The following is a 24,532-nucleotide window of genomic DNA, read 5'->3' as shown; positions in this document are numbered from 1 at the left end:
CCTGTGTCACCTATAGGTTGTGAGTGTTCAATATCTTTGTGTGCCTGGTGGGGTCCCTGTCCTACAGTGATCCCAGCGACGGTCAAACAATAACTATCAAAAGTTAACCATAACCTCCACCTCCAACCATTCCACCTCCTCCTCCCCATCCCCCATGACCCTCCCCCGGCACCAAATCTCCTCATCCAGAAGAAACAACTATTTGCCGGAGAAGAGAGAGAGAGTTCTTTCGTCCACCCCCTAGGAAAAAACACAGTGCTCAGCATAAATCACACAGAACATACAAACCAGTCAACAATTTTCCTACAGAGTATTCCCAAATCCAAAACTGGGGGGTGGGGAAGGCAGTCTGGAGTGTAGGTTAGCAGAAGGAGCCCCCTCTGGCAGTATGCATGTGCTAGTTACTGAATCGATTGGGTCTGGCAATATGTTCGATATGTATTGTACTCCAGCCTCCCCATCATGCTCCAGGGCAGAGATCGCAGCAGCAAGTGGATGTAGATTTTCTGTCTCCGAGGACATCCCTTTGTTGCCCAAATCTGAATGGGTGGCTGGTGACTTGGGCCCCAAGGCGGCACTACTCCGTTCACGGGCATGATCGCTTTCTTCATCCTGAATGCATCTTTTGTCTTGAGCCGCTTTTCTCAGTGAATAGGGCATTCCCTCGCCCATGCACCTCAAACTGCATTCCATCTCGTGTTTTCTGCGCACCAAGACTCTGGGTCTCGACTCTTTGTGTTGCACCTGTTGCCTTTCTGATGCTGGTTCTCTTTGCGGGCGAAGGATCAGCCTCTCCTCTATCCAGGCCCACACATCTGCTGGGGATTGAAAAAAGTGTGATTTCCCCGGGTAAATTACTTTTAGTTTTGCAGGAAAGTGGAGCATATATTGAATGCGGAGGGCTCTGAACTTCACCTTGACGGAGTCAAAGGTGCCTGGCTGACATTGAACCTCCCAACTTTTGGAATTTTAGTGCCTGACCTCGCCTTTGTGACACATTTCTCGTAAGATCATGTCCCTGTCTAGAAAGTTGAGAAATGTTGCTCTGATCTGTCTAGATGGGGCCCCACTGGTGGTTGCACGCTTAGTGCACACTGTGCCTGCTCTATGATGAAGCAGGTGGAGAACTGTTCAGGTGAGACAACGTCCTCAAGCCAGGCTGCCAAAAAAGCGGCATATTAGTCCATTCTATTCCGTCTGGGAAGCCCACAAAGCGGAGGTTGATCCTCCGGGCCCTGTTTTCTGCATCCTTCAGGCACCACAATATATCAGAGTTTGGGCTACGGAGTTCAGTCCTCTCCTTCTGGTGGTCCTTCACCATGTCTTCCACCTCTGAGACTCGAGTCTTGGACTCTGTTACCATTTCCGATACCTTGTGTAGGTCCTGACGCAAGAGGGCACCTTCAGAACACACCTCTCCGATTTTGCCTTCTAGCACCTCTCTCGAGGTTTGTAAGACCTGGAGGAGTACAGCTGTGTCCAGTGGAGGCTGCCTGGCCTCCTCGACCTCAATCTGAGGGGGCAGCACCTTTGTATATCGGTCCTTTTTTCCCTGTCAGGGGGATTTTGGGGTCCTTGTCCTTTTCCATCATCGTGGCCAGGTGGAAGTTCCTGGCGTCACCGAAAGTGAGCTTGTGCTGGGCCACTCTCTCTGGTAACCGAGAAACAAGTGGCCCTGCTGTATGTGGGGGGAGGAAGTGGTGTGTCGCTATCTGTTTCCACCTCCTACGCTGGTCACCAAGGTTAAGTGGGAGGAGAAGCCACTAAGGGATCACCATAGAATCGATCCGGTCTCTTTTGATACCAGACCTGGGCGACCCGTCACAACCTCCTGAGGTATTTGCAGGATGTACAAGTCACTCACTCCCCCTTGCCGCCGGCTCAAGCCATCTGCCAGGAGCTTGTAAGTGTCCTCCTCTTTTGTCCAACAGGGGGCCCGGGTTTGCCCCCTCTGATACTCCTCACCAGCAGCCAGGCGTGTCAGTTGGTCCGATAATGGTGGCCCTCCCCTTCCTCCAAGAGCCCCATCTCAGCGGGTTTATCCAGTTCCTGCCACGCAGTCCCTCTCCCCACACAGCAGCTCGCAGGTCCGGAGGCCACCCCTTCAGGGCATCAAAGAGGGCAGGTTGCAGTCCATGGGCCCGGCGGGCCTCCTCCCCTCAGGATCCACGGGCTTGCTCTCTCACCTCTCTGGGGTCTCAGCCAGTGTCATGAGCTGCCAGTCACGAGCTGGTCAGGCACCATGCCTCATTTGGGCTGATCACATAGGCCCTGGGCACCAGTACGCCAGTGGCCCTGGTATTCTTCGCATGTAGGCTGGTCGACACGGGACCTACACGGCACCAAAACCTCCCCCACCAAGCCCCTATCCCCTCCGCACAGCCCCCTTGTTGGTCGGGGATTCTTGTCACCAGCGAGAAGGGAGCGGGGGGGGACGGCTCCGCGCCAAGGGTCCCTCAGGTCCCGATGTCTTCAGTGGAGCTCCTCTCCCTCTGCAGTCATATAAAAACAGGGTCTCCTAATGACCTCATTCCTGCCAAAATGGTTGGCCCTATGATTTCTCTTCTGGGTCCCCACGTACTCGAAGTGATTAATATCTCCCTTAGGACAGGCCAGGTCCCAGCAGACTGGAAAAAGGCAGTGGTGAACCCGATAAGGAAAAAGGCATCATCTCCATGGACAGACCTCTCCAACCTACGACCTATCTCTCTCCTACTGTACTTAGGCAAGATCACGGAGAGGCACGTGAACACCTATCTTTCCCAACATCTTGAAGCGACGGAAGGCCTGGACTATTCACAATCTGGGTTCAGGCCAAACCACAGCACAGAATCAGCCCTTCAAACAGTGACCAATAACATCAAGATGGCACTGGATGATGGTAGCTCTATGATTCTGGTGCTGCTGGATCTCTCCGCCGCTTTCGATACGGTGTCTCACACGGTGCTTCTCCATCGCCTAAGGGAGGTAGGCATAGAAGGAGAGGCTCTGGCGTGGTTGGAGAGTTTTCTGTCTGGTCGTTTCCAAGAAGTTAGGCTGGGCTCTCATAAATCCATTCATAGGGAGCTCAACAAGGGAGTGCCACAAGGCTCTTGTCTAAGCCCCACACTTTTCAACATATATGTGGCCCCCCTCGCCAACTTAGCAAGATCTTTCGGGTTCACCCCCGTGTCGTACGCTGACGACACCCAACTCCTTTTTCCCTTTAAAAACCTTACACCTGCAATAAAAAGATCTTTTGCAGATGGCATGAGAGCCATTGCAGAATGGATGTCATCAAACTGTCTGCAGTGTAACGTCGGGAAAACCGAGGTCATGCTGTTCGGCCAAGCGGCAACACGCTGGTCATCTGACTGGTGGCCCCAAGAACTACGCCCCGTCCCCATTCCCAAGAGCACGGTTAGAAACCTGGGAGTGTTACTTGATCAGCAACTTACATTTAAAGATCACGTTAATCAAGTAGCCGGTACCTGCTTTCGGGCCATAGGGATGCTAAGACGAGTCTTCCCCTACCTACCGGACCATTATAGGAAAACGCTGGTACAGGCTCTTGTCATCAGTAGGGTGGATTACTGCAACGGTTTGCTCCTTGGAGCAAACGAGGAACAACTCAAGAAACTGCAGGTAATCCAAAATACAGCAGCTAGGATTGTCCTGAACGCCCCACCAAGGACTCCCTCCTGTCCCCTACTGACCAGACTTCACTGGCTCCCAGTAAAGAAACGAGTCCAGTTTAAAACTCTATGTACTATCCACAAGAGCATGATAGGGGAGGGCCCTAAATATCTGACTGACATTTTCCAGCCCTATTCCCCTGGGCGCTCCTTGCGCTCCAGTAACCAACAGTTACTGAAGGTACCTAGAGTTAAGAAGACCAGGCAAGGTGGCCGTGCGCTAGCCCATGCCGGACCAGCACTCTGGAACTCATTGCCTCCAGAACTAAGATCCCTCACCAGCCACCTGATTTTTCGGAAAAATTTAAAAACTTACCTGTTCCCCAGTAACTAACTGCCTCTTTTCCACCACTGGACACACTATTATACATCACTTCCTTTGCAGCTACAGCGCGGAGATACCCCTTCGGGGGTCTATTCTGGCGCTTTATAAGCATATAAAATAAATAAAAAATAAAAATAAAAAAAAATCGAGCAGTTACGGTCTCGTCCGCACCACCTTCTTACAGGAGGGGCCTCCGCCAACGGAGCCTCAAAGCTATTCAGGCCCAACAGGCCAACATCAGTCCATGGCAGTTCAAAGGGTCTGGCGGCCCGGGGTCAATCCCCTTTTGACCAGCAGCATACAGCCAGCCTGCAGGGGCAATCGGAGGCGGCGGTGTTCATTTAGGACGGCAGGATTTCTTTCAGATTCAATGCCCCGGCAGGACCTCCCAGCAGACGCATCTTACACGGCCATGCCTCAGGCCACGCCCTCACTGGTGAAGCATCTTTGGCCCTATGATGATGACAAAGAGTATATTTGCAAACCATGAAGGTTTATTAGCAGATTAACAAAGTTACAAACTTTAATTGAATAAGATTATCAAAGATAAATGGCCAGTGACATGAAGATCATTATATGAGCAACTCAAATTTCGCAAATCAAAAGTGGAATGCTAAGAGTTGTCAGAGCAAAAGCAAGAAAATGTGTCTTCCCATGAAAGGAAAATTTCTTAATATGCTAAACTAGAAAGTCGAGTGGGTTGGGAAAAATCAAGCAAAAAGTAGGTGTCGGCGGGGCGTGGCTTGGCGGGCGATCATGGCGGACGTGGCTTGCTAGAGCTCCCGCCGGCCCGATAATTATCCTGTGATTTCTCCTGGCCCCCGGACCCGAATTGTGTATCCAGTCAGGGGTACCGGCGACGGACGACACAGGGAGCGATCCGGTGACGAGAGTGACGCGCTGAGACCTTCCTCGGCGCTGCAGCGATTCGGAGCGGTGAGCGGCCTGGTGCCAGTTGGACAAGCCGGGGCCTCAATTTTGGCGCACCCGGACTGGGAGTCTCGACCCGGGGCCTGCGGCGCTGTTCTTTGGCCACGTTCTGGAGCTGCCCGCTGCCGGCGACTGGCTGCAGTATCCCCCGCCTCTCCCCACCTTACCAGCGGTGGGGGGCTTGAGCCTAGTGGGGGCCTTGGAGGACCTGCGGCCTACTTGGCCTTGGTGGAGCCGGGACCTCGAGTTTGGTGGTCCCCCACCCGGAGTCATCGGCCCTGTTTTCTGGACCGAGTCGCATCGGCGCCCCCGGGGGCTGAGGTGTCGGTCGGGCGCTGGACCTGGACTATTGCCCTATCCTATTCCCGTAGTCGCCGGAGCAGCGGCCGGAGAGCCGGTGGACTGGCCTGGAGTGACCCATATCTGCGCTGTGCCGGGAGTACTGGTGGGCCCGGTGTGGGCCTGGCGCCGACCTGCGGGGAGGTCCATCAAACAGTGAGTGCTGCCCCCCTTCCCCCCCACCTCGTGCCACGGGACCTGTTGTGAGACGTGGGGCCCCGGGAGTTCTATGTGGACCCTGAACAGCCGGCCGTGACGGAGGTGTCGCCGGCGGTGATTGGGGCCTGGGGGTACACAGGAGTGGACGGTCGAGGTGAACATCTGAGGACCTGCCCTGCGGGGGTCGACGGAAGCGACCTGCTGTGCATTGGGGAGGCAGTGCTACCTGGGGGCCTACCTGTGATCTGCGGGCTGCTGGCGAAGGGGTGCCGGGTGGCTTGGTGTGCTCTGGACGCCCCGACCGGGACCTGAGAGGTGGACTACCGCACGGTGCGACCCTCGTACAGGTGCGTGCTGTTGATCTATTGTCCCTGCGGCCGCCATGACCAGGGGTACGGCCGCCACTAAGACTGGACCCATTGATAAATTTACCGGCCCCGGTGGGGGAGCTGGAGCGGCCGGTGGGGGCCAAAGTGTTGGACCAGACAACGCGGCGTTGCTGGCAGCCATTGCACAGTCCCGCGACATGCTGGACGCGAAGATTGGCGCGGTGGGTGCTGACGTGATGCTGCTGCGCCAGGATCTTCGCAATGGGGTCGCCCGCATTACTGAAACGGAGACCAGGGTTACGGCGATGGAAGGGGATGTTGGCGCTCTCAAGCGGAAGGTTGCCGACATGGAGCAGACCCAACGGGCCCTGGCGCTTCGTGTGGAGGATGCCGAAGGACGGGCGCGGCGAAACAACCTACGTTTTGTTGGCTTTCCGGAGGACTATGAGAAAGGGCCCATGGACACTTTCCTGTCCCGATGGCTGGAGGGTTGGCTACCCCCGGACACCCTGTCGCGCTGCTTCGTGGTGGAGCGTGCACACCGCGCCCTGACGCAGAAGCCGCCGGCCGGGGAGCGGCCTCGCCCGATCATTGCCAGGTTCCTCAACTTCCATGACAGAGACGTTATCCTCCGGGAGGCACGGCTTAAAGACACTCTGCTTTATGACAACCACAAGATCATGATATTCCCGGACTATACCAGACTGGTCCACCAGCAGAGGCACTCCTTCCTGGAAGCTAAGGCCAAGCTGCGTGGCCTGAAGATTCAATACTCGCTGCTCTACCCAGCTCGCCTCCGGGTGATCTTCAACTCCAAGACTCTTTTCTTTGATACACCGGAGGCCGTCTTCAATTGGACCGATGAGGCGGTCAGACTTCGACCGCATGTCCAACCGGGGTTGCACTCCGGGTCGTCGCGTGGCTCGTCACAGGACCGGAGCAACCCGTCAAGCAAAGGAAAACGACACCGCAAGTCCCGCTCCCGGCGGAGGTCCTTGTCCCGGGATCCCCTTCTGGGGGACACACAGCCTGATACGGACCAATCTGGCAAAGACTCCTGATCACCATTCGCTAGGACTATCTGCTGATTGCCTGCATCTGTGACTGTACACTGCGGCTGCTGAGCCCTGGTCGGCGGAACGGACATTGGCTGGTGCAGTATTGACCTCTTCTTTGGCGTATACTTGGGCCCTTGTAGTCTGGTACCTTCCTGTGGCACTTTGCTTGAGACTTTACCATATGTTTGATGGGGTTCGGGGCACGTACTATGGGCTGCCTCCTCCTGTTGGGACTGGGGGGTGGTTCTGGGAACGTGTCTGTTTAGTTCGGGGGGGACTAGTTGGGATCCATTGGTATGGCTGGCTTTGGGCGCTGTGTTTTGGGCCTGAAGTACCGTATACCGCGACAGATACTTCATTGTTCATTGAGGTATGGGGGTGGGGGAGGGGGGAACTGGGGTGTTTGGTCTCTTGTGGGTTGGGTCGGGTTTGGAGGGGTGGTGGGGTCCGGGTTGTGTTCAAGGGGGTGCACGTGTTTCTTATGATGTTGGCGGTTGGGGGGTTGGGGGCATGGGTCGGATCCCGGGGGTGGCAGGTACTGGCTCATCGAGACAATGGTTGATGCTCCACGGATCGTGTCCTCGGGCACTTCCATGCGTATATTAAGCTGGAATGTACGGGGGCTCCTGGACAAGATCAAGCGGGGGGCTGTGCTTCGCTGGGCGAAAAGAGACCTGGCGGATGTGCTCTTTCTTCAGGAAACACACATGTTGGGTACTAAGGCACTGAGTTTGCAGAGGTTTGGCTTTCACCAGGTGTTTCACGCTGGGTTTACTAGGGGGTCGAGGGGCGTGGCGATTCTGGTCCACAGACGGTTGGCTTATACACATGAGCGTCAATGGCTAGATCCCCAGGGCCGGTTTGTGTTTGTGCAAGGGAGGATTAGTTTGGAGCCGGTGGTGTTTGGTAGTGTGTATGCCCCTCCCCCGCTGCAGTGGACCCTTGCGGAGCGGCTGTTTGCCTTGTGGACCGAGCTTCCCTGTTCCCTGGCTGTGATTGGAGGTGACTGGAATGATGTGGTGGATATGGCTTTGGATAGGCAGAGGGGACGGGGGGTCGCGGCTGTAGCCTCCCCTACACGGCTGAGTGCCCTGATAGATGGTCTTGGATGGGTGGATGCTTGGAGGCACTTGCATGCGGGGAGGCGGGAATACACGTATGTTTCTGTTGTGCATGGCTCCCTCTCGCGCCTGGATTGTGTGTTTGTACCCGGGGCCTTCCTTGACAGAGTGCAGGGGGCGATGATCCGGCCTCGCGGGCTATCTGACCACTCCCCTGTGGCGGTTCTAATTGATCTATGTAAACCGCGCCAGCCATTCCGGTGGCGGATGTCTACATGGCACCTGTAGCGGCCGGATTATTCCCAGCATCTGCGCGGGGCGATTGCCCGCTACTGGCAGGACAACCTTACGGTTGGAGTGGACGCGGTGACGGTATGGGAGGCTATGAAGCCCACCTTGAGAAGTATGGATATAGCCTGGTGCGCCTCCGCGCGTCGGGCTCGACAGGACAGTATCGTTACGGCTGCGACGCGGGTGGAGGTGCTGGAGGCACGACATAGGGAGGCGGCCGACGATGTGACACTGCGGCTGCTCTTACAAGCGCAGCAGTCTTACTCCTCGGTCCTGCTGGATGAGGCTCGCCAGGCGTGGCTGGCCACGCGTAGTAGGGTATATCAGTGGGGTGACAAGTCCTGTACCATGCTCCACAGGCTTTGTCAGCAGACTCTGCAACCACTCATTTTGCCAGGGCTTGTTGATGACGCGGGGGTGGCTATTACGGACCCTGTGGTCCTCGCGGCGAGCTTTACGCGCTATTATGAGCGTCAGTATGCCCCTCGGGAAAGTCTTTCCTCTGATGGCATTGAGGGATACCTCGCGGCGGTACACCCAAGTGCGGTCTCCGATGACGTGCGCGATGCTTTGGACCTCCCCCTTACGGCGGAGGAACTGGGCGACGCACTGGGTCAGCTTAATGTGGGTAAAGCACCGGGGCCGAGTGGGTTCCCCAGTGAATTCTATCGGAAATATCACCTACAGCTTGGGCCACACTACAGGCGGGCGTTGGAGCTGGCGCGGGAGCATGGTAGCCTCCCCCCGGACTGGCGTCATGCCGAAATTGTGGTTTTTCAAAAACCGGGCAGACCCCCTGATCGTCATGAATCGTACCGTCCCATATCCCTCATTAATTTTGAGGCCAAGCTCCTGGCCAAGGCGCTCGCGAACCGCCTACTTCCGCACATCTCAGCCCTTGTCCACCCGGATCAGGCGGGTTTTATGCCACACCGGGCGACACGGCACAACATTCGGCGGGCTCAGGCCGCGCTGGATGCGATCGAGGAGACCGGGGACCAAGCGGCACTGTTGTTGGCTGACATCGATAGTGCTTTTGATTCGGTCAGCTGGACTTATCTCTTTGCCCTTCTGCCGCTACTAAACCTGGGTCCGATTTTCATCTCATATGTTAAGTTGCTTTATTGCCTTAACGCTTAACTCTAAGCCTTGCCAAAGGGCTCCGAAGCCCGGGCTCCGGCAGTCCAGAGCTTTCCATCTAGTGACAGCAGATATGCTCTCTGATGCTCTTGGCCAATACCCGTGTCAACTGACCGGGGCTCTGGAAGCCGATCTCATCCTGGTCCAGAACTGGATGCAGGCAAGATTTGAGGAGCTGGCCCCTTTGAGGGCTGCTAGAACAGCCCCTGACCTTAACTCTGCTCCTTGGTTCTCCTCCACTCTACGCATAATGCGACAAGATTGTAAGAAGTTGGAAAGGCGCTGGCGGCGCAACTATGACCTTGTGGAAAAAACGAAATACCGCGACGCGATAAAGGCATACTACAAACAGATTGCCGCAGCTAAAAAGAGCTATCTTGAACAGAGAATCGACAAAGCCGATAATACCAGCCGGGAACTCTTAGAATTGTGAAGGAGTTTATTAATCCAGCTGCAGGGACCCCCGTCCACTCTCACACGGAGGAATGGATCAAACAGCTGGCCGACTTCTTTGTGACCAAAATTCTAAAGATTCAGGATACCTTTCCTTCTGTGGACTCCCGCATGGCCGACGCCGCTTTAGAGGGTAAGCCGACCTTTTTAGATCCCTCTCTGGCTAACTCAGGGCCCACACTATCTGTCTTTCCCCAGCTGTCCTGCGAAACTTCGCTGGAGCTGCTATCTCGGCTGAAATCTGGCTCACCACTGGATGCCTGCCCGGCGAAATGCCTGGGCAGGGTGGCCTCAGCGCTGAATAGCCTGCTGAACCCCCTGCTGAATCTATCTTTGAGCTCGGGGGTGGTCCCACGTCAGTGGAAACATGCACTCATTCTGCCGCTGATTAAGAAGCCTCTGCTTGACCCCCTGCAATGGGCTAACTACCGTCCGATCTCCCTCCTCCCTGCTCTGGCGAAGGTGGTGGAGAAACATGTTCAGCATACTCTATCCACCTTTATTGAGAACAACAATCTGCTGCATGACTCTCAGTCCGGCTTTCGTGCAAACTATAGCACGGAGACCGCTCTGGTTGAGGTTACTGACGCCATCAGGGAGACACTCGATCAAGGGGGAAAGGCGATGTTAGTCATGTTGGACCTATCGGCGGCGTTCGACACCGTCCCACACGCAGGCCTTCTCTCAAGACTCAGGGAGATTGGGCTGCGAGGGACGGTGCTGGACTGGTTTCAATCCTTTCTTGCCGACCGCCGACAGGTGATCTGGGCTCCGCCGTTCTCGGCCGAAATGCCTTCGCTGGAGGTGGGGGTGCCTCAAGGATCTATCTTGAGCCCCACCATTTTCAACATATACATGGCCCCTCTAGCGGAGGTAGCGGAGGCGTTTGGGGCCCGGGTCATCTCATACGCTGATGACACCCAGCTCCTGTTCACCAGCAGGAAGGGAGAGGTCTTCAACGGCGGCAGAATTAAGGACTGTCTGAGCGCAGTCTTTGCGTGGTTTCAGCGGCACAGCCTGAAATGCAACTCAGACAAGTCTGAGCTGCTCTTCTTCGGCTGTGCCCCAGACCCGGGCTGGAAGACATGGTGGCCCCAGGACATGTTCCCCCCAGAGACACCATCTGCTCTAGTAAAAAACCTCGGAGTGGTGTTTGACGAGGACCTCTCTTTTCGTCCTCACATCCTGGGATTAGCAGGGAAATGTTTCAGCATCCTTAGGATGCTTAGGAAATTTCTTCCCCTGCTTTCACTGCAGCACCGTAGGAACGTAGTTCAGGCGCTGGTGGGATCACGCCTGGACTATGCAAATGCGCTCTTTGCGGGCCTACCTAAATATCTGCTATCCAGGCTGCAGATTGTACAGAACTCGGCGGCCAGAGCCATCTATGGCCTGCCTAGGAGAGCCAGCGCCTCAACGCTCTTAGCCAGGCTTCACTGGCTGCCTATCGCCGGGAGAATTAGATTTAAACTCCTCACCTTGGCGTTTAAAGCTCTCCATGCGATTGGTCCTCATTATTTGAGGAAGCGTACTGCTTTTTATGTGCCACGGAGGTCTTTGCGGTCAGCGGAACTGGCCAAAATGGAGGTGCCTTTGGTCAAACGTGTCCGGATGGGAGGTCGCTCCTTCCAACACGTGACAGCTTGTCTGTGGAACGAACTCCCACTTTCCCTTCGGAAAGCAAACAACCTCTTGGCTTTCAGGAAGGAGTTGAAGACCCTGCTCTTCACCAAGTAACCCGCGATTACTGTAGTGTGTCTGCCTTGGTTTTCTCTGTTTTTAGGGGCCTCTTTGCTAAAGCGCCGGGACACCCTTTGGGGTAGCCGTGCGCTCTAAAAGTGTGGCTTACATTAACATTACATTACATTAACATTAACATACTGATATCACCGCCTCGGTGCGCGTTTCGTGAGCGATCTCCGCGCGATTTCCTGTGGCCAGGGGCACTCGGCAGGGATGCCCCCTCTCCCCGTACCTTTTCGCGTTGGCTATGGAACCCATGGCCGCCCGGGTGCGCCAGGACGCGCTCTATCGGGGCTTTGTGTGGGGTTGGACCACTCGGACCGTATAGCTCTATATGCCGACGACGTGCTCTTCTTTATGACCGATCTGCATCGTACGGGCCCTCGCGTTCTTGAGATAATGCATGAGTTTGGTCAGGCGTCGGGACTCTTTCTTAACCCGCGCAAGTCAACTCTGTGGGTATTGGGGAGTGACTCAGTGCGCTACCCGTGGGCTGCGTCCCTTCAGGTGGCGGTAGATGGCATGAAATACTTGGGTGTCTTTCTCTCGGCCTCGGCCACGGTGGCGTGGGATCGAAATATCCAGCCGGTGTGGGACAGGGTCCAGATGGACGTTAAGGCCTGGACGCGTATCCCCCTTAATATCTATGGTCGGTCGGCCATTTTCAAAATGGTGGCCCTGCCTCGCCTCCTCTACCAACTGCAGAATCATCCACACAGAATCGACCCGCTATGGTTCCGTAGTGTCAACTCGGTGCTAGGTAGGTTCCTGTGGGCCGGAGGTGCCTCTAGGGTGGCGCTACGTACTTGCTTTCTCTCTACATACTGTGGCGGCTTGGCGTCCGCAGATATATTGTCATATTACCAGGCCTCTCATCTCCTGGTGCTCAACGAGTGGTGGTATGGGGACCGTAGTGATCCGGCATATGCTCTGGAACATTTATTGATGGGTGGTGCCACACTTCACACGTTGCTATACTCGGCCAGACGGAGGAGGGTGTTGCCGAGGGTCACTCAGGTGGTCTTTGCGGTCTGGCGGCAGGCTTTGCATCGTATGGGGTGGTGGGGCAGGCTGACGGCCGAGACGCCGTTGTGGCATAATGGCCTACTTCCGGCGCTGGCTTCCCTGTCCGGGTTTGGCGGCTGGGACACGATTGGGATTTCGTCCCTCGGCCACGTTCTCGCTGGAACTACACTTAAATCCTTTCAAGACCTTAGCTCTGAATTCAATATGCCTAAGTCCCAATTCTTTCGGTACCTTCAGTTCCGCCATGCCCTCGGCCCTAGCCTGGTATACTTGGAGCAACTCCCCGACTTCAGTCCCATCGAGGCAAAACTGTTCATGGGCGACCTAGGCGACAAGAAGGTCTCTCAGATATACCGCTCCTTGGTAACGCACTGTTCCCCTTCTCTCTCAACATTGAAGGCCTCCTGGGAGAATGATGTTGGCCCCTTGGATGATGATGACTGGCGCGAGGCCCTTGAATCCCCCCGGGGTGCTGCTATAGCCGTCCGTCTTAGATTCATTCAGTTCAAATACCTTCACAGGGCTTATTATACTAGGGAGCGGCTGTGGCGGGCGGTTCGTATTGCCGCTCCGGAGTGTCTGAGGTGCGGTGTTGAAAGAGGGACGCTTCTCCATACAGTGTGGTCCTGTGGAAGGCTGACCAGATTTTGGGCGGGGGTTTGGAGCTGCCTATTGGAGGTGTTGGGGTGGGACCTGCCCCGTACCCCAAGACTGGGTCTCCTTCATGTACTGGAGAATGTTGGGGGCAACGTCTATAAACGTCATTTGCTGCTATTGGGATTAGTGGTGGCCAAGCGAGACCTGGCCCAGGCCTGGAAGAGCGAGCGTGCCCCCCCCCCCCCCCCCCCTCCCCCTCAGTGCATGGAAAGCGGGTCTGGACTTTCTTATGGGCCTGGAACTACCTGTTTTTGAAGCCAGAGGGTGTCCCCGGAAACACTATAAAATTTGGAAACGATGGGCGGACTACAGGGGTCTGGCCCTCGATCCCCCGGCTGCTGTAGATGATGTGCTGCCCCCTGATGCGGACCCCACACCTTAGGCAGCTGGCTGACGCCACCTTTGCTTTCCGTCTCCTACTGCTACACTGTGAACACGTGCACTGGGTTAGGGTGGGATAAGGGGTGGGTAGTTGAGGGGGGTGTTGTAGGGCGTTTTTGGGGAGGGGATTAGGGTATGTTATCTAAAATTCTGGGTTCATTGCTATGCTTTCTATTTGTCGGTTGTCAGTCTCCTCCTGACTGTGGAGGGCTGTACCAAATCATGCTTGAACTCTCAATAAATACGGTTGTGAAAAAAAAAGGTAGGTGTTGGCAAGTTAAGCCTCTAAAAGGCAGAATCAAATGAAGATTCAGTCAGGTAAGTGAACATGGATTTGCATGGGAGTTTAAGTCTTTGAGCAGAGAAGTGTCTAGTCCCCAGAGAGTGGAAAGGGGTATCTGAATTGAACTAGCTCGGGAATAGAAAATTAAAACACATTTTCAACAGTAAGCAACACACCCTATGATTCTCATGGAGGAAAACCCAATCAGGACGGAACATTTCACGATATCAGAGGCCCATCACACAATGGTATTCTCTCAGTGCGGCCTTCAAGAGATATCTCGCATCAGATGCTACATTGTAGTCAGCCTGTCCTTGGTGCAGGTGTGAAGAATTGGAGATTCCTTATTTGCTCTCTGTGAAACACTCAAAGATAAATATTAACACAGATACTTTAAACAAGAGAATACATTTTAATTGAAAGTTGGCAGCTACAGCGTAACTCTTGAAACGAGAGAAAGAGAAAAACACAGCAACCACAAGCAGAGTAAATCGTTTAACTGAGGCCTACATTTACTATGGTCAATTTGTAACTTGAAAATCACACTTTATATATAAATTCATATGGAGTGCAGATTAATGCATGTTATGTAGAGCATAAAATAGTGTGCTGCCCAGTCTTTGCTCATCCCTACTGTGCTTCCTTGGCCAACCTGCTGTGCTCACCTTTCCATTTTCTGCTGTGCTTTCTCCTTTCTGCTGTTTTTGCACACACCTTGCTCAGCTTTCTCTGGCTTCCTTTTGGAACTCTTTGTTCCCTTCTCTTTCGGCTCTTGCTCCATCCCCACAGGTGTTCTTCCTCCACCATGTAATGTACTTTCTCATCCACACTGGCTGTTCTCTATAACCCCACCCATCCCCACCAGCTGTGCTCTGGTGCTCTACCCGGGCTTTGGAGAGTGGGTGAGGCAAGCGCTGAAACCTGTTGCACTTGTAAATGCTGTTTACAGTTTTAAACTGTTATTTTGGTTTGTTCATGAAATTGTGGACTTTGTCTAGAAGACTTCAAACTTTGGCGTTCATGATGCTAGATTTGTATTGCTTTTTTAACCTTTTTGAGGAATCTTATGTATCTGTCAGTTCTCATTTTTAGGTCTCGCCTGACGAAAGCAGTGCATGCGCTGCTCTCGCCATTGAGAGCACCTTTTGGAATCAACTCTCCCTCGCTTGCATGCACTGTCTGCATGGACAAAGATGGCTGCTCTTGCCATCTGTCCAATGCAAACAGCATGCGCGTGTCCATACGTACTGTGGACAGTCCGACGCCATTTTGTCTCAATAGCGCGTTCACCACGATGCTGCGCTCACCCCACCTCACGCGTTCACCACACTGCCACATTCACTCCCCCGCCCCTCGCGCGTTCACCACGCTCGCCATGGAGAGCACCTTTTCGAATCAATTCTCCCTCGCCTGCATGCGCGTGTCTGCATGGACAAAGCTGGCTGCTCTCGCCATCTGTCCATTGCAAACAGCATGCGCGTGTCCATACGGACTGTGGACAGTCCGACACCATCTTGTCTAAATAGCGCGTTCACCAGGCTGCCGCGCTCACCCCCATATGCTTTCACCACGCTACCGCGCTCGCTCCCCTGCGCATTAACCACGCTGCTGCCTCATTCCCCCTCGCCCCTCTCTATTGCAGCCAGCTGCTCGGAATGATTTTCTTGCATTGAATAGAAACTTGCTAACGATTTTTACTGGGACCCAAATTCTAGGGAAAGTGATTCAATGTGAGCCTGTAAAGGTAAATCTCACATTGAATGCAAATATTTGTTTAATTATAGGCTGGAGTCGCCATTTCTAACCCAGGAAACAGGCGTTGATGGTTACAATAACTGGATTGAGAAGGAACGAGATAGAAAGGAAGTGGAGATTTGAACTTCAATTCTCTGTCACAACATCACTCCAAAAAAAATGCACAACTCTAACCCCTTTATACAGAGGGGGCTGTTACACACTTTTATCCCACCACTGCTATTGCTGATGGTTACAACAATGGATGGGCTGGGGGATGCTGCTTGTCACTCACCACCAAATTATTCATGAGGGCTCTGACAGTGAAGGCCTGGGGGTGCTTGCAATGGCTGCCTGCAGCCTCCCTCCTGCAGGCGGCCTTCTCGGGGGCTCCTTTCACCTGCGGTTGCTTCTGCTGTTGTTGCTCTACAACCATCTCTGTCTGACCAACGGCCTCGATCCTGAGGGGTGGCAGGGTGCTGGGTTTCGGGCTCCGGGGCGGCGGGTGGCAGGGTCGGGACTCGGGACCGGGAACTCGGTGCGAGGCTCCCGGCGTAGATCGCTCTGCCTTGGGCAGAGATAACCGTCTGCTGCTCTTACCTGCAATAGCAACGCACGCTGCGCACTGACCGTTGCTAGGCGAACAGTCAACATTCTTTTGGGGCCTCCCAGTTTCCACATTACCCCACGGACTTTGCTTCCCATCAGACACTGGGCCTTCGCGCGTGCCTGTGCCTGCGCGCTCTTCTGGTCTCTTGCAATCCCAATGTACTTCTTCTGTGTTTTGGTTGCTCGTTTTGGGCCCAAAGTTATGCCGAGTTCCTTGTCCCTATTTCTCATCCTAGTGTCGCCCTGTCCTAATGCATAACACCTTAAGCACGGAAGGGCTACACTGCAGTTTTCAAACATTCATTGCTACATCTTAATATTGCAATCACGAGAACATTAATAAACATTACCAGATATTTGTGTGGCTGCCAATTGTCAGCGATAAAATAAATAGTACATTATTATTTTTGAGCTTTCCTCCTGATAACCAACATATGCCCTAAACATTTAGCAACAGCACAGGCAAATAGGGGTCTGGCATCCGATATTAATATACACAGAGCAGATTCGCAGTTGAGTGTTTCCAACTAACTGTAGATTGGTTTGATCCACTTAGCTTGTGGAAGCACATAGGCTGGACAAGCAACAAGCATTGGCATAGCCAATAGGTCTCGCTTTTGGGACCTTATAAGTGTTTAGCCATGCAACAGTTGGTGTTGTTGCACTAAGGATTGTGCTGCATACCTAAATACTTATAAGGTCCCAAAAGCGAGACCTATTGGCTATGCCAATGCTTATTGTTCCTAGTTTCCAAGATTTTTTCTTTTCTCGAATAACTCATCCAAGAACCATGGGTTGCCCCCTGTGATGTTATTCCTTAGCAAAGCCATAAAGTTTTTCCATTAAATACAATTAATGACAACAAGATTTTAAAATCCAAATCAGTGTTAATAAAAACATATCACGTTACAAACTAAAATAACTTCACACGTAAGATGTATACTAAGTATTACATGTAATTAAAATAGGTGGTTTAAGAAAGTAGCACAGATTATACAAATTGATAAAACCAGCACATTCTAATCACAGTTTCAGAACTAGTAAAGAAACATCATCTTGTAATAACTGATCTTCTTTTTGCCCACATCAGCCCCAGAAACTTTGCTGTTGCACTGGCATACAATGCAGAAGAGTCCGTTCTTAGTATCCTCAAAGCAGTGCAGTGACAAGAAGTCCCCATTAGTCTGCACAAGGGTGCCAGCCAAACTGAATGCGTCTGAGCGTAGGCCGGGCATGCAAACAACACGTGTGGCACGGTCTCCTCCTGATCAGGGCAATAAGGGCAGTTACCAGCATTAGCACCCTCCCAGTTTGCAGTAAATGGCTTTATAGGGAGCGTCCCATCTCTAAATTGATGATCTAGCTTCCTGTCTAACCGGACCGTTATTAGATCCTAATACTTTTCAAATCCATTACCCGCTTTAAAATAAAAAATTTCAATAATGTACTGCATTTACCAGAATGCAATGGGGTTAACTGTGGGATGATAGGCAGCGTGCTCCTTCCCCCTATGTGTTTAAAAGGCCCCCTCGAGCCAACGAGCTGACAAGCTCACCTCGGATGCACCTGTGTGCCTGTGGAGTGGTACTGTGACCTGTGAAGACTTCTAATAGTTTTACTTTGAGACCTGATATTTGTCTAAACTCATGTGCTTCCATTGGCTGTGCTGTCAATGCTGTGCTGTCACCTATCAGGTACAACAGTAAATTGTCTGTTACAGCAAGATTATGTAAAATCTATATTAGCTTACAGTGAGATTCTGAGTACAGGTCAGATAGTTTCTGCCATTTATGAAGCACGGCCGAACTGGGCGCTAAGCACTTACAGAACCAGCTAACTCCTCAAACATCGAGGAAGTACGATTTATGGTCTGAAAGGTGAACTGGCTTTTTGCCCCAAATATTTCCCATCCAACCTCCAAGTGTCTGGTGGAGGCAGAGAATGCCCCTGGTCTATAGAGCTTCCATGCTCAGTGTAACACTCATTCCGTACCTGATTTATGTCTAACTTCATTTTAACGTTTGTACCATTGGTTAATAGTTGTTCTTCTGCTTCAAGAATGCTTCTACATACAGGTGTGGGTTTAAACTCTGTACATAAAAATAAAGATAGTAATGAAAATGAGTACATTTAGCTTTTTATGTTGATAAAAAGCCATATTTATCTATTATTTTCTACTATATTACTTGTGTCTTTACAGGTTTTAAAAAGTCGTGGATGCAGAACGGAAGAGCACTTAAAAAGCGTACTTTTAAAGGTATGTCATCTTTATCAAATTATTCAATAGAGCTAGACATAAAGATAAAGATTGTTGTGTTCCACCTCTTGCTGATGACAAAAGCATAAAGCTTTTTATTCTGCATGAATTCACTAAAGGAAGCTACATTGATGCAGAAAGGGATCATGACATCATTATTTCTGTTGGTTGCATTAATACCTACTGTTAACTGAGATTGGATTACTAAAATGGTATCCCTTTAGTTGCTCCAGCTGGACCAGATGCACGGTCAATGGAAAATTATGAGCTGTCAAAACTAATCATATGACAATTCAGGGAACTTTGTCTCCTGTAAGGCTTTCATCATTTTATTACCCTTGCTGGCTGTCCATTACTCTGCCTGGTTTACTAAACAGCTGAACACACATATTTACAAAATATGTAGTGATTGTATTTAGGGTAATGTATAGACCTGGGTGGTAAATTCCGTTCCGCTCGCGGAATTTGGGTAATTTCGCGTTTCGCGGAGGACGCGGAATTGCCCAAAAACTCGCGCTTTGCGGAATTTTTGATTGTCAGCGCTTTCAAAATGCGTGTTCGCAAGATATTTCTCCCTGAGCATGCAAACAGTGTTTGGTAACAGGGAAAAAGCATTGCGAACATGCGGAACAAGCAATTCCGCGTGTTCGCTGAACTTTTGCTTGCTCGCAGAGATTTTTTACCGTTTCGCGGAGCTTTGTGTAGCGCAGCTACGTAAATTCCTCTCACCCCTAGTAATGTACCTTCATATAACATCTTGTGAGACGCTGCATTTAGAGAGGCCACTTTTTACTGAAATATTTTACACACATACAATCATTTATCTTACAATGCACTCAAAGCGCTCTATCAATATTACACATTTTAAAAGTTTGTTTTCGGGATTAAGGTGTATAGCAAGAATTAAAGTAGGTACATCTTTTTAATATGTTTGTTTGCTCTATGTAAGTATACAAAATGTAGAAACAGACTGACACATTTAAAGAACGTAAGTAATAATAATACCAAGTTGTTTTCATACTGCTCTACATACTGCATTTCTGAGTTGTGTACTCTTACCCATTTTAATGGAACTCCATTAATCACCCGCCTGAGTAGGTAAGACTGAGCCTGCCTCCTAGGGATCTGACCTATTGGCCTGCACAACTTGAACTCATTAGGCCATCCTGCTTGCTTTATTATTTTAATCACTGTTTATTTCAAATGTTCCCAATAAAATTTAAATAGTTGGCACAATTAACACAAACTGCTCTGCTCATGTAATCATCCAGTATATTCAAGTTTATACACATATTTAATCTGCTACTACTCATTTAATTATGTAGTTACCCAAGACGGGCAAATGGAAAAATATAGTAAAAAATATTGAAGAGGTGCATTTAGGCAGGCAGTAGCTTGGAGTGCACTTTAAGTTTGTGCTTAAAAATATGGGGCTCAGCTCTCACCCAAATACTTTTGGGCAGCTCATTCCATAATGTGGCCTCTGCTACCTTTATCAGTTTGGCTCCAACTGAACCCAGTGCGATCCTGGGCTTGTAGTCAGCAGTTGAGCGGAGAGATCTGACCTTTACAGACTTCATCAAATTTTACAAGTATAGTTGTGCAAGTTGATAGAAAGTTGTCCGTATGAGACGCAAGAATCTTAATTCAATTTGGAAGTCTATGCTCAACCAGTCAAGTTCAGAAGGACTCAAGCTTCTGTCAAATGATCACATTTCCTAAACCCATAAAAGTATATGGCACAATTTTGCACTATATGTAACTTTAGAAGTATTTATGTAGTTAGGTTTAAATGGATGACCATCCGTTTTTCAGTATAATGCACAATTTACGATGCTCTAGTCCTAGACTAGGACTATATTTTTCACAATTCATATTTATGGTAGTGGGCTTGTTAATAGCTGCATTACCATGTGTTTTCCCTGTGTTTTAGATATTGAATAAAAGAAGTAGAACAAATATGACTAGGTGACGAAAAGATCTCACTTGGCAGTGGTAGAAGACTTGGAAGTTGGTGCCAGAAAGCAAAATATCTGTCTTGTCTCCCTGACAGTTATTTTTCCTGTATGCTTTTATTTATTTTAGAAAAAAATTGCCAGTCACGATCCAGCTGAATTGGCAGGGCTGGTTTGTGTTCCTTGTCTGGTCCTGCCTGTCACTGCTCGCTATCGCTACCATCGAGAGTCAAGTGCTGAAGGGTTTTACCTGGCCCAGTTTTGCAGAGCTACAGTAGGACTGACCCTGGTAGATCAGATGAAAGCACCCTTAGCCCCCTCTCCTGCAGTGCTGCGGTCCTTCGACCCCCTGAATGGTGTTTGACATTAAATACTCAAGAAAGGTCTCTAGAAATGTAAACAACTCCTAGTGTGATTTGGGAGAACATAAAATATTTCCAGAATTGGCTTTCCTGACTGTTAAAATAGATTTCGTACAAGATCATTAGAGAAATCTGTATATGATCTTACCTTCCACCTGTCAGGTTTTCTTCCAAAGCTTTTCAAGTTGCTTTCCTTTCTGCAGAGAGCTGAGATTTGTTTTAAATTCAATTTTTACAGCATTTTTCTGAAATATCAGTAATATCTAGCACCTTAATGGGGTTAACATATATGTAAAGCAGAGCATCGGACGATAGTTCTTTAAAAACATGTATCATAGTTATCTATAACTCTATATGTATTCACTCCTCAGGTGTGACATAGTCTCATACAAATAGAGGGATCTTGTCTGACAAATTTTTGAAGCTTATTGTTGGCTACTGTGTTCCTCTTGTACAATGTTTTTCTTATGGTTTCTGTACAAAATTCTTTCACACCCCGAGAGAATGAGAAAATTGTATTTGGCCATTGCAATTTCTCCCAATCACATTCACTTCACATCACAAAGAATGTGATGGTCCATCTATTAGTCAGTCCTCTCCATTCGGCCTAACAAGATGTCCTGCAGGAGTATGCTTCATTATAGGTGCCTCCTCTCAACCGGGTAAGTGAATACCTCCTGGATGGGCTCAACCAAATAGAAATTGGGAGCTTACTATAAGTAATTCTTCTGGACAAGTGCAGATTTCCAGTTAAAAAGGACTATGGATCGACCCTAGATTTCTCTTTATTCAGCAGGTATCCATGTCATTGTTAAAAATCCAAATCTGGATGTATCCTGAAACTTAATGGTTTCTACATCCAAGAGTAATGTTGCCTAAATGTTCCAGTCAATGTTGCCCTATGTGGCGCTCGGTTTTCATAAGGGTTAGAAACTGCCTGCCTACTCCTATATATTAAAGGAGTCTATTTAATAAGGAGGCATAAGACTCTCCGACCCGCCTCTGCATTTTATTTTTAGAACCTGTAAGAAAATAAAAGTAGAAATTGGAACTTGTTAAACCCTTATTTTTTACGAAGGCAAATATTAACCATGAATCAGCCATCTCTGTTGTCACTGGAAAAAAACTCTAGTAATGTTGTAAAGCCGCATAGCCCCCTTGCCAGGTGTGTGTCAACATTCCTAATTTGATCCATTAAAGAAAATCTGCACATACATATAATCACCTGCTCTCTTATATGTATGGCAATAAAAGGGGGTATACTGTTATTTTCACATTGTTACCTAATTTACCCTAATTGGTTCCCAGACCTACCTCGCCCACCTAGAGGGAGTGGGAATTTCCCTGTATTCACATTCTTCAGGCCCTAGGGGCTTCACAAGCCATATACTAAAATAGTGGTATAAGAACCACGTGAGAATTAAAAAGCTGGCCTGGGGCCTGTGGAATCGCTGGGGCTACTCAGGACAACCAAAGGTTAGGATGTAGGAGGCCCACGGGAGACATGTGCAGTGTCTAAACACAGCCGTGGGTTACCATTGACTTTCTATGGGAAACGAACAAGTTACAATTTTACAATGTAAGGACACTTCTAAATGAACTACCTAATATGTGTTTGTTTATGTACAATGTCTCCAGTCTCGACTAAGGGTTTTATATCCATGTTACTCGTCGCAGGATCTGAGATATACGTTTCTCTGGATATACAAAGTATAGATACATATATAAACACATATATTCTTCTCTTTCCTTCGTTGCACATTTAATCCACCCACAGTATCATTACTGAGTATGATGTCCTTCAATAGGATCTATCACTGATAATAATCATGTGCCATATTTTATACCACATACATTCGGATCACCCATTTTTTTCACCCGTTCTAGATAGAGGCTCATACACAAAATCCATGTGACCCATCGAGAATATGCTGCCCTCCTGATGCATTTTTTCCCAGCAATTAAAATGTCTACCTTTATCACTAGCAGTTTTAATCATTCGCACACATACATAGATTTTGTTTACCAAGTACAGCCCTGCTATACTGGAAATCGAATATCTTCCTCATGCTGGGATCCGCCCAATACGTCTGCATTTCTGTATACAGGGGATAGTGCTGTAGTGCTCCTGACTCCCCTTTTCTGTGTTTAAATATAAAAAAAAAAATATCAAATACACCCTCTTTACAAAATGACCACAATTCAATCATGACAATGCATTTGTGTATACATGTCTTTTATCGAAGTGTTGCCTGGGGTGGGGTGCGCCTAAAAGTAGACACTGCTCTCATTATGCCTGGATCCTGAATTAGAAAACAAGGAAAATAATTTTTTTATGGAAAACGTGCTGTAAAGATATTTGAAACACTGAATTACCCTGGGAGTTGCAAGAAAAATGTCCTTTGCCTGTTCATGTTAATAACTGAGGCTCATTGTTGAATGAGATGCAACAGGCAAAAAGCCTAATTTCCTCTTATCACCACTGAATCCTGCTCTATTGTGCTAAAGAACAAATGCACTATATTTTATAGATCGAAAAGGAAGTCCAGCGAAGGAAGCGATTGGGCGAGCAATCTCTTGAAAGAAGACTAGCCATTTCTCAATCTTACAAACCGTTGCACCCGCAAGTATATGTTTTACAGGTAAAAAAGACAACATGCCCTTTGCTAAACTGTTTGATGTGGTACAAAGTCTAGTAGTATGTCTCGCAGTCAAAGAACTGTTTGTTATCTATGGTGTACACACTATGAAATGTCATCTCTCCAAAGGAGAAGTAACAGGAAGCATGCATTGAGGGGTGGAGTAAATAGGGGATAGAGTGTTCAAATACTGCTTTAAGTGGAATTCATGCTGACATCCTTAGTTCATTTTACTTTCATTTCACTCATTTGTAAAGCATATGCCAGAAAACCAACTTCAAAGCACCCATTTTTAACTCAAAAGTTAAAATGTTTACATCATGTTCATTCATTAAACTAGATTCAAAGTACCTCACCAGTCAGCCTAAATGGTTACCCAATTATAAGACAGCAATTGAGCAAAGTAAATTAGCCTTTATGATACTTTTGCTTTGGCATTTAAACTGAGTTAATACATTGTAGGCTAGGAGCCAAAATATTCCACAATCCTGCTCCAGCCACTGAGCATTATTCTGTATACCTGACCAACTTCCAACTGTGGACCGTCAGTTTAGGATGTGATGCGGAACGGAGTTTCCTAGGATGGTGTTTAATTTGAAAGTTGCTATTTATATATCTAAGGCATAGTCTATGCAAAGATTTCCAAATAAGAGTGAACACTCTGATATGAATATGATCTTTGACCGGAAGCCAATCTACTATACTGTGCTCTGTCAGATCATCAAATCTGGTTAATCGAGGTACTTTTCAGATTGCCCTCTGTTGAACAGCTTGCAAGTTACTGAAATTGAGTGGACTACTATTCAGATATACATTGAAACAGTAGCAAAGTCTTGAAACAACTTCTGCCTGTGAGAAGTTAGCCTGGCATATGATGTCCACTAGTTCTAGTGGGCACATTGCACCAGACTAATCGACCCTTATTGTTGGTGGTTGTAAAGTCAACCTTATAGAAAGCTATCCTAGGGGTAGCAATGGCGAGCAGTCTTCAGGCTAAGACTTCAGAGAGCGAATTAAACTATTTGTTTTACCAATTATAATCCCTTGAGTACCAAATGAAAGCACACCACACAAGGTATATATCACGTATATATGTATTTATTCTAAACACAACCCCTCTGCACTCT

General features: G+C 49.4%; 1 protein-coding gene across 1 annotated transcript in view; it reads left to right on the top strand.

Moving 5' to 3' along the window:
• Positions 1–24,532, top strand: part of OGFOD2 (2-oxoglutarate and iron dependent oxygenase domain containing 2) — a 178,746-nt gene that overhangs the window by 78,043 nt on the left and 76,171 nt on the right. The window contains exons 2-3 of the mRNA XM_086942936.1: positions 18,393–18,449; positions 23,298–23,408. Of these exons, the coding sequence (XP_086799062.1) occupies positions 18,393–18,449; positions 23,298–23,408 (168 nt within the window). The remainder of the gene's footprint in view (positions 1–18,392; positions 18,450–23,297; positions 23,409–24,532) is intronic.

Source organism: Lissotriton vulgaris, chromosome 11 (genome assembly GCF_964263255.1).
Source record: "Lissotriton vulgaris chromosome 11, aLisVul1.2, whole genome shotgun sequence".
Taxonomy (NCBI): domain Eukaryota; kingdom Metazoa; phylum Chordata; class Amphibia; order Caudata; family Salamandridae; genus Lissotriton; species Lissotriton vulgaris.
The sequence above is the reverse complement of the archived record's forward strand: the minus strand, read 5'-3'. Positions and strand labels throughout refer to the sequence as shown.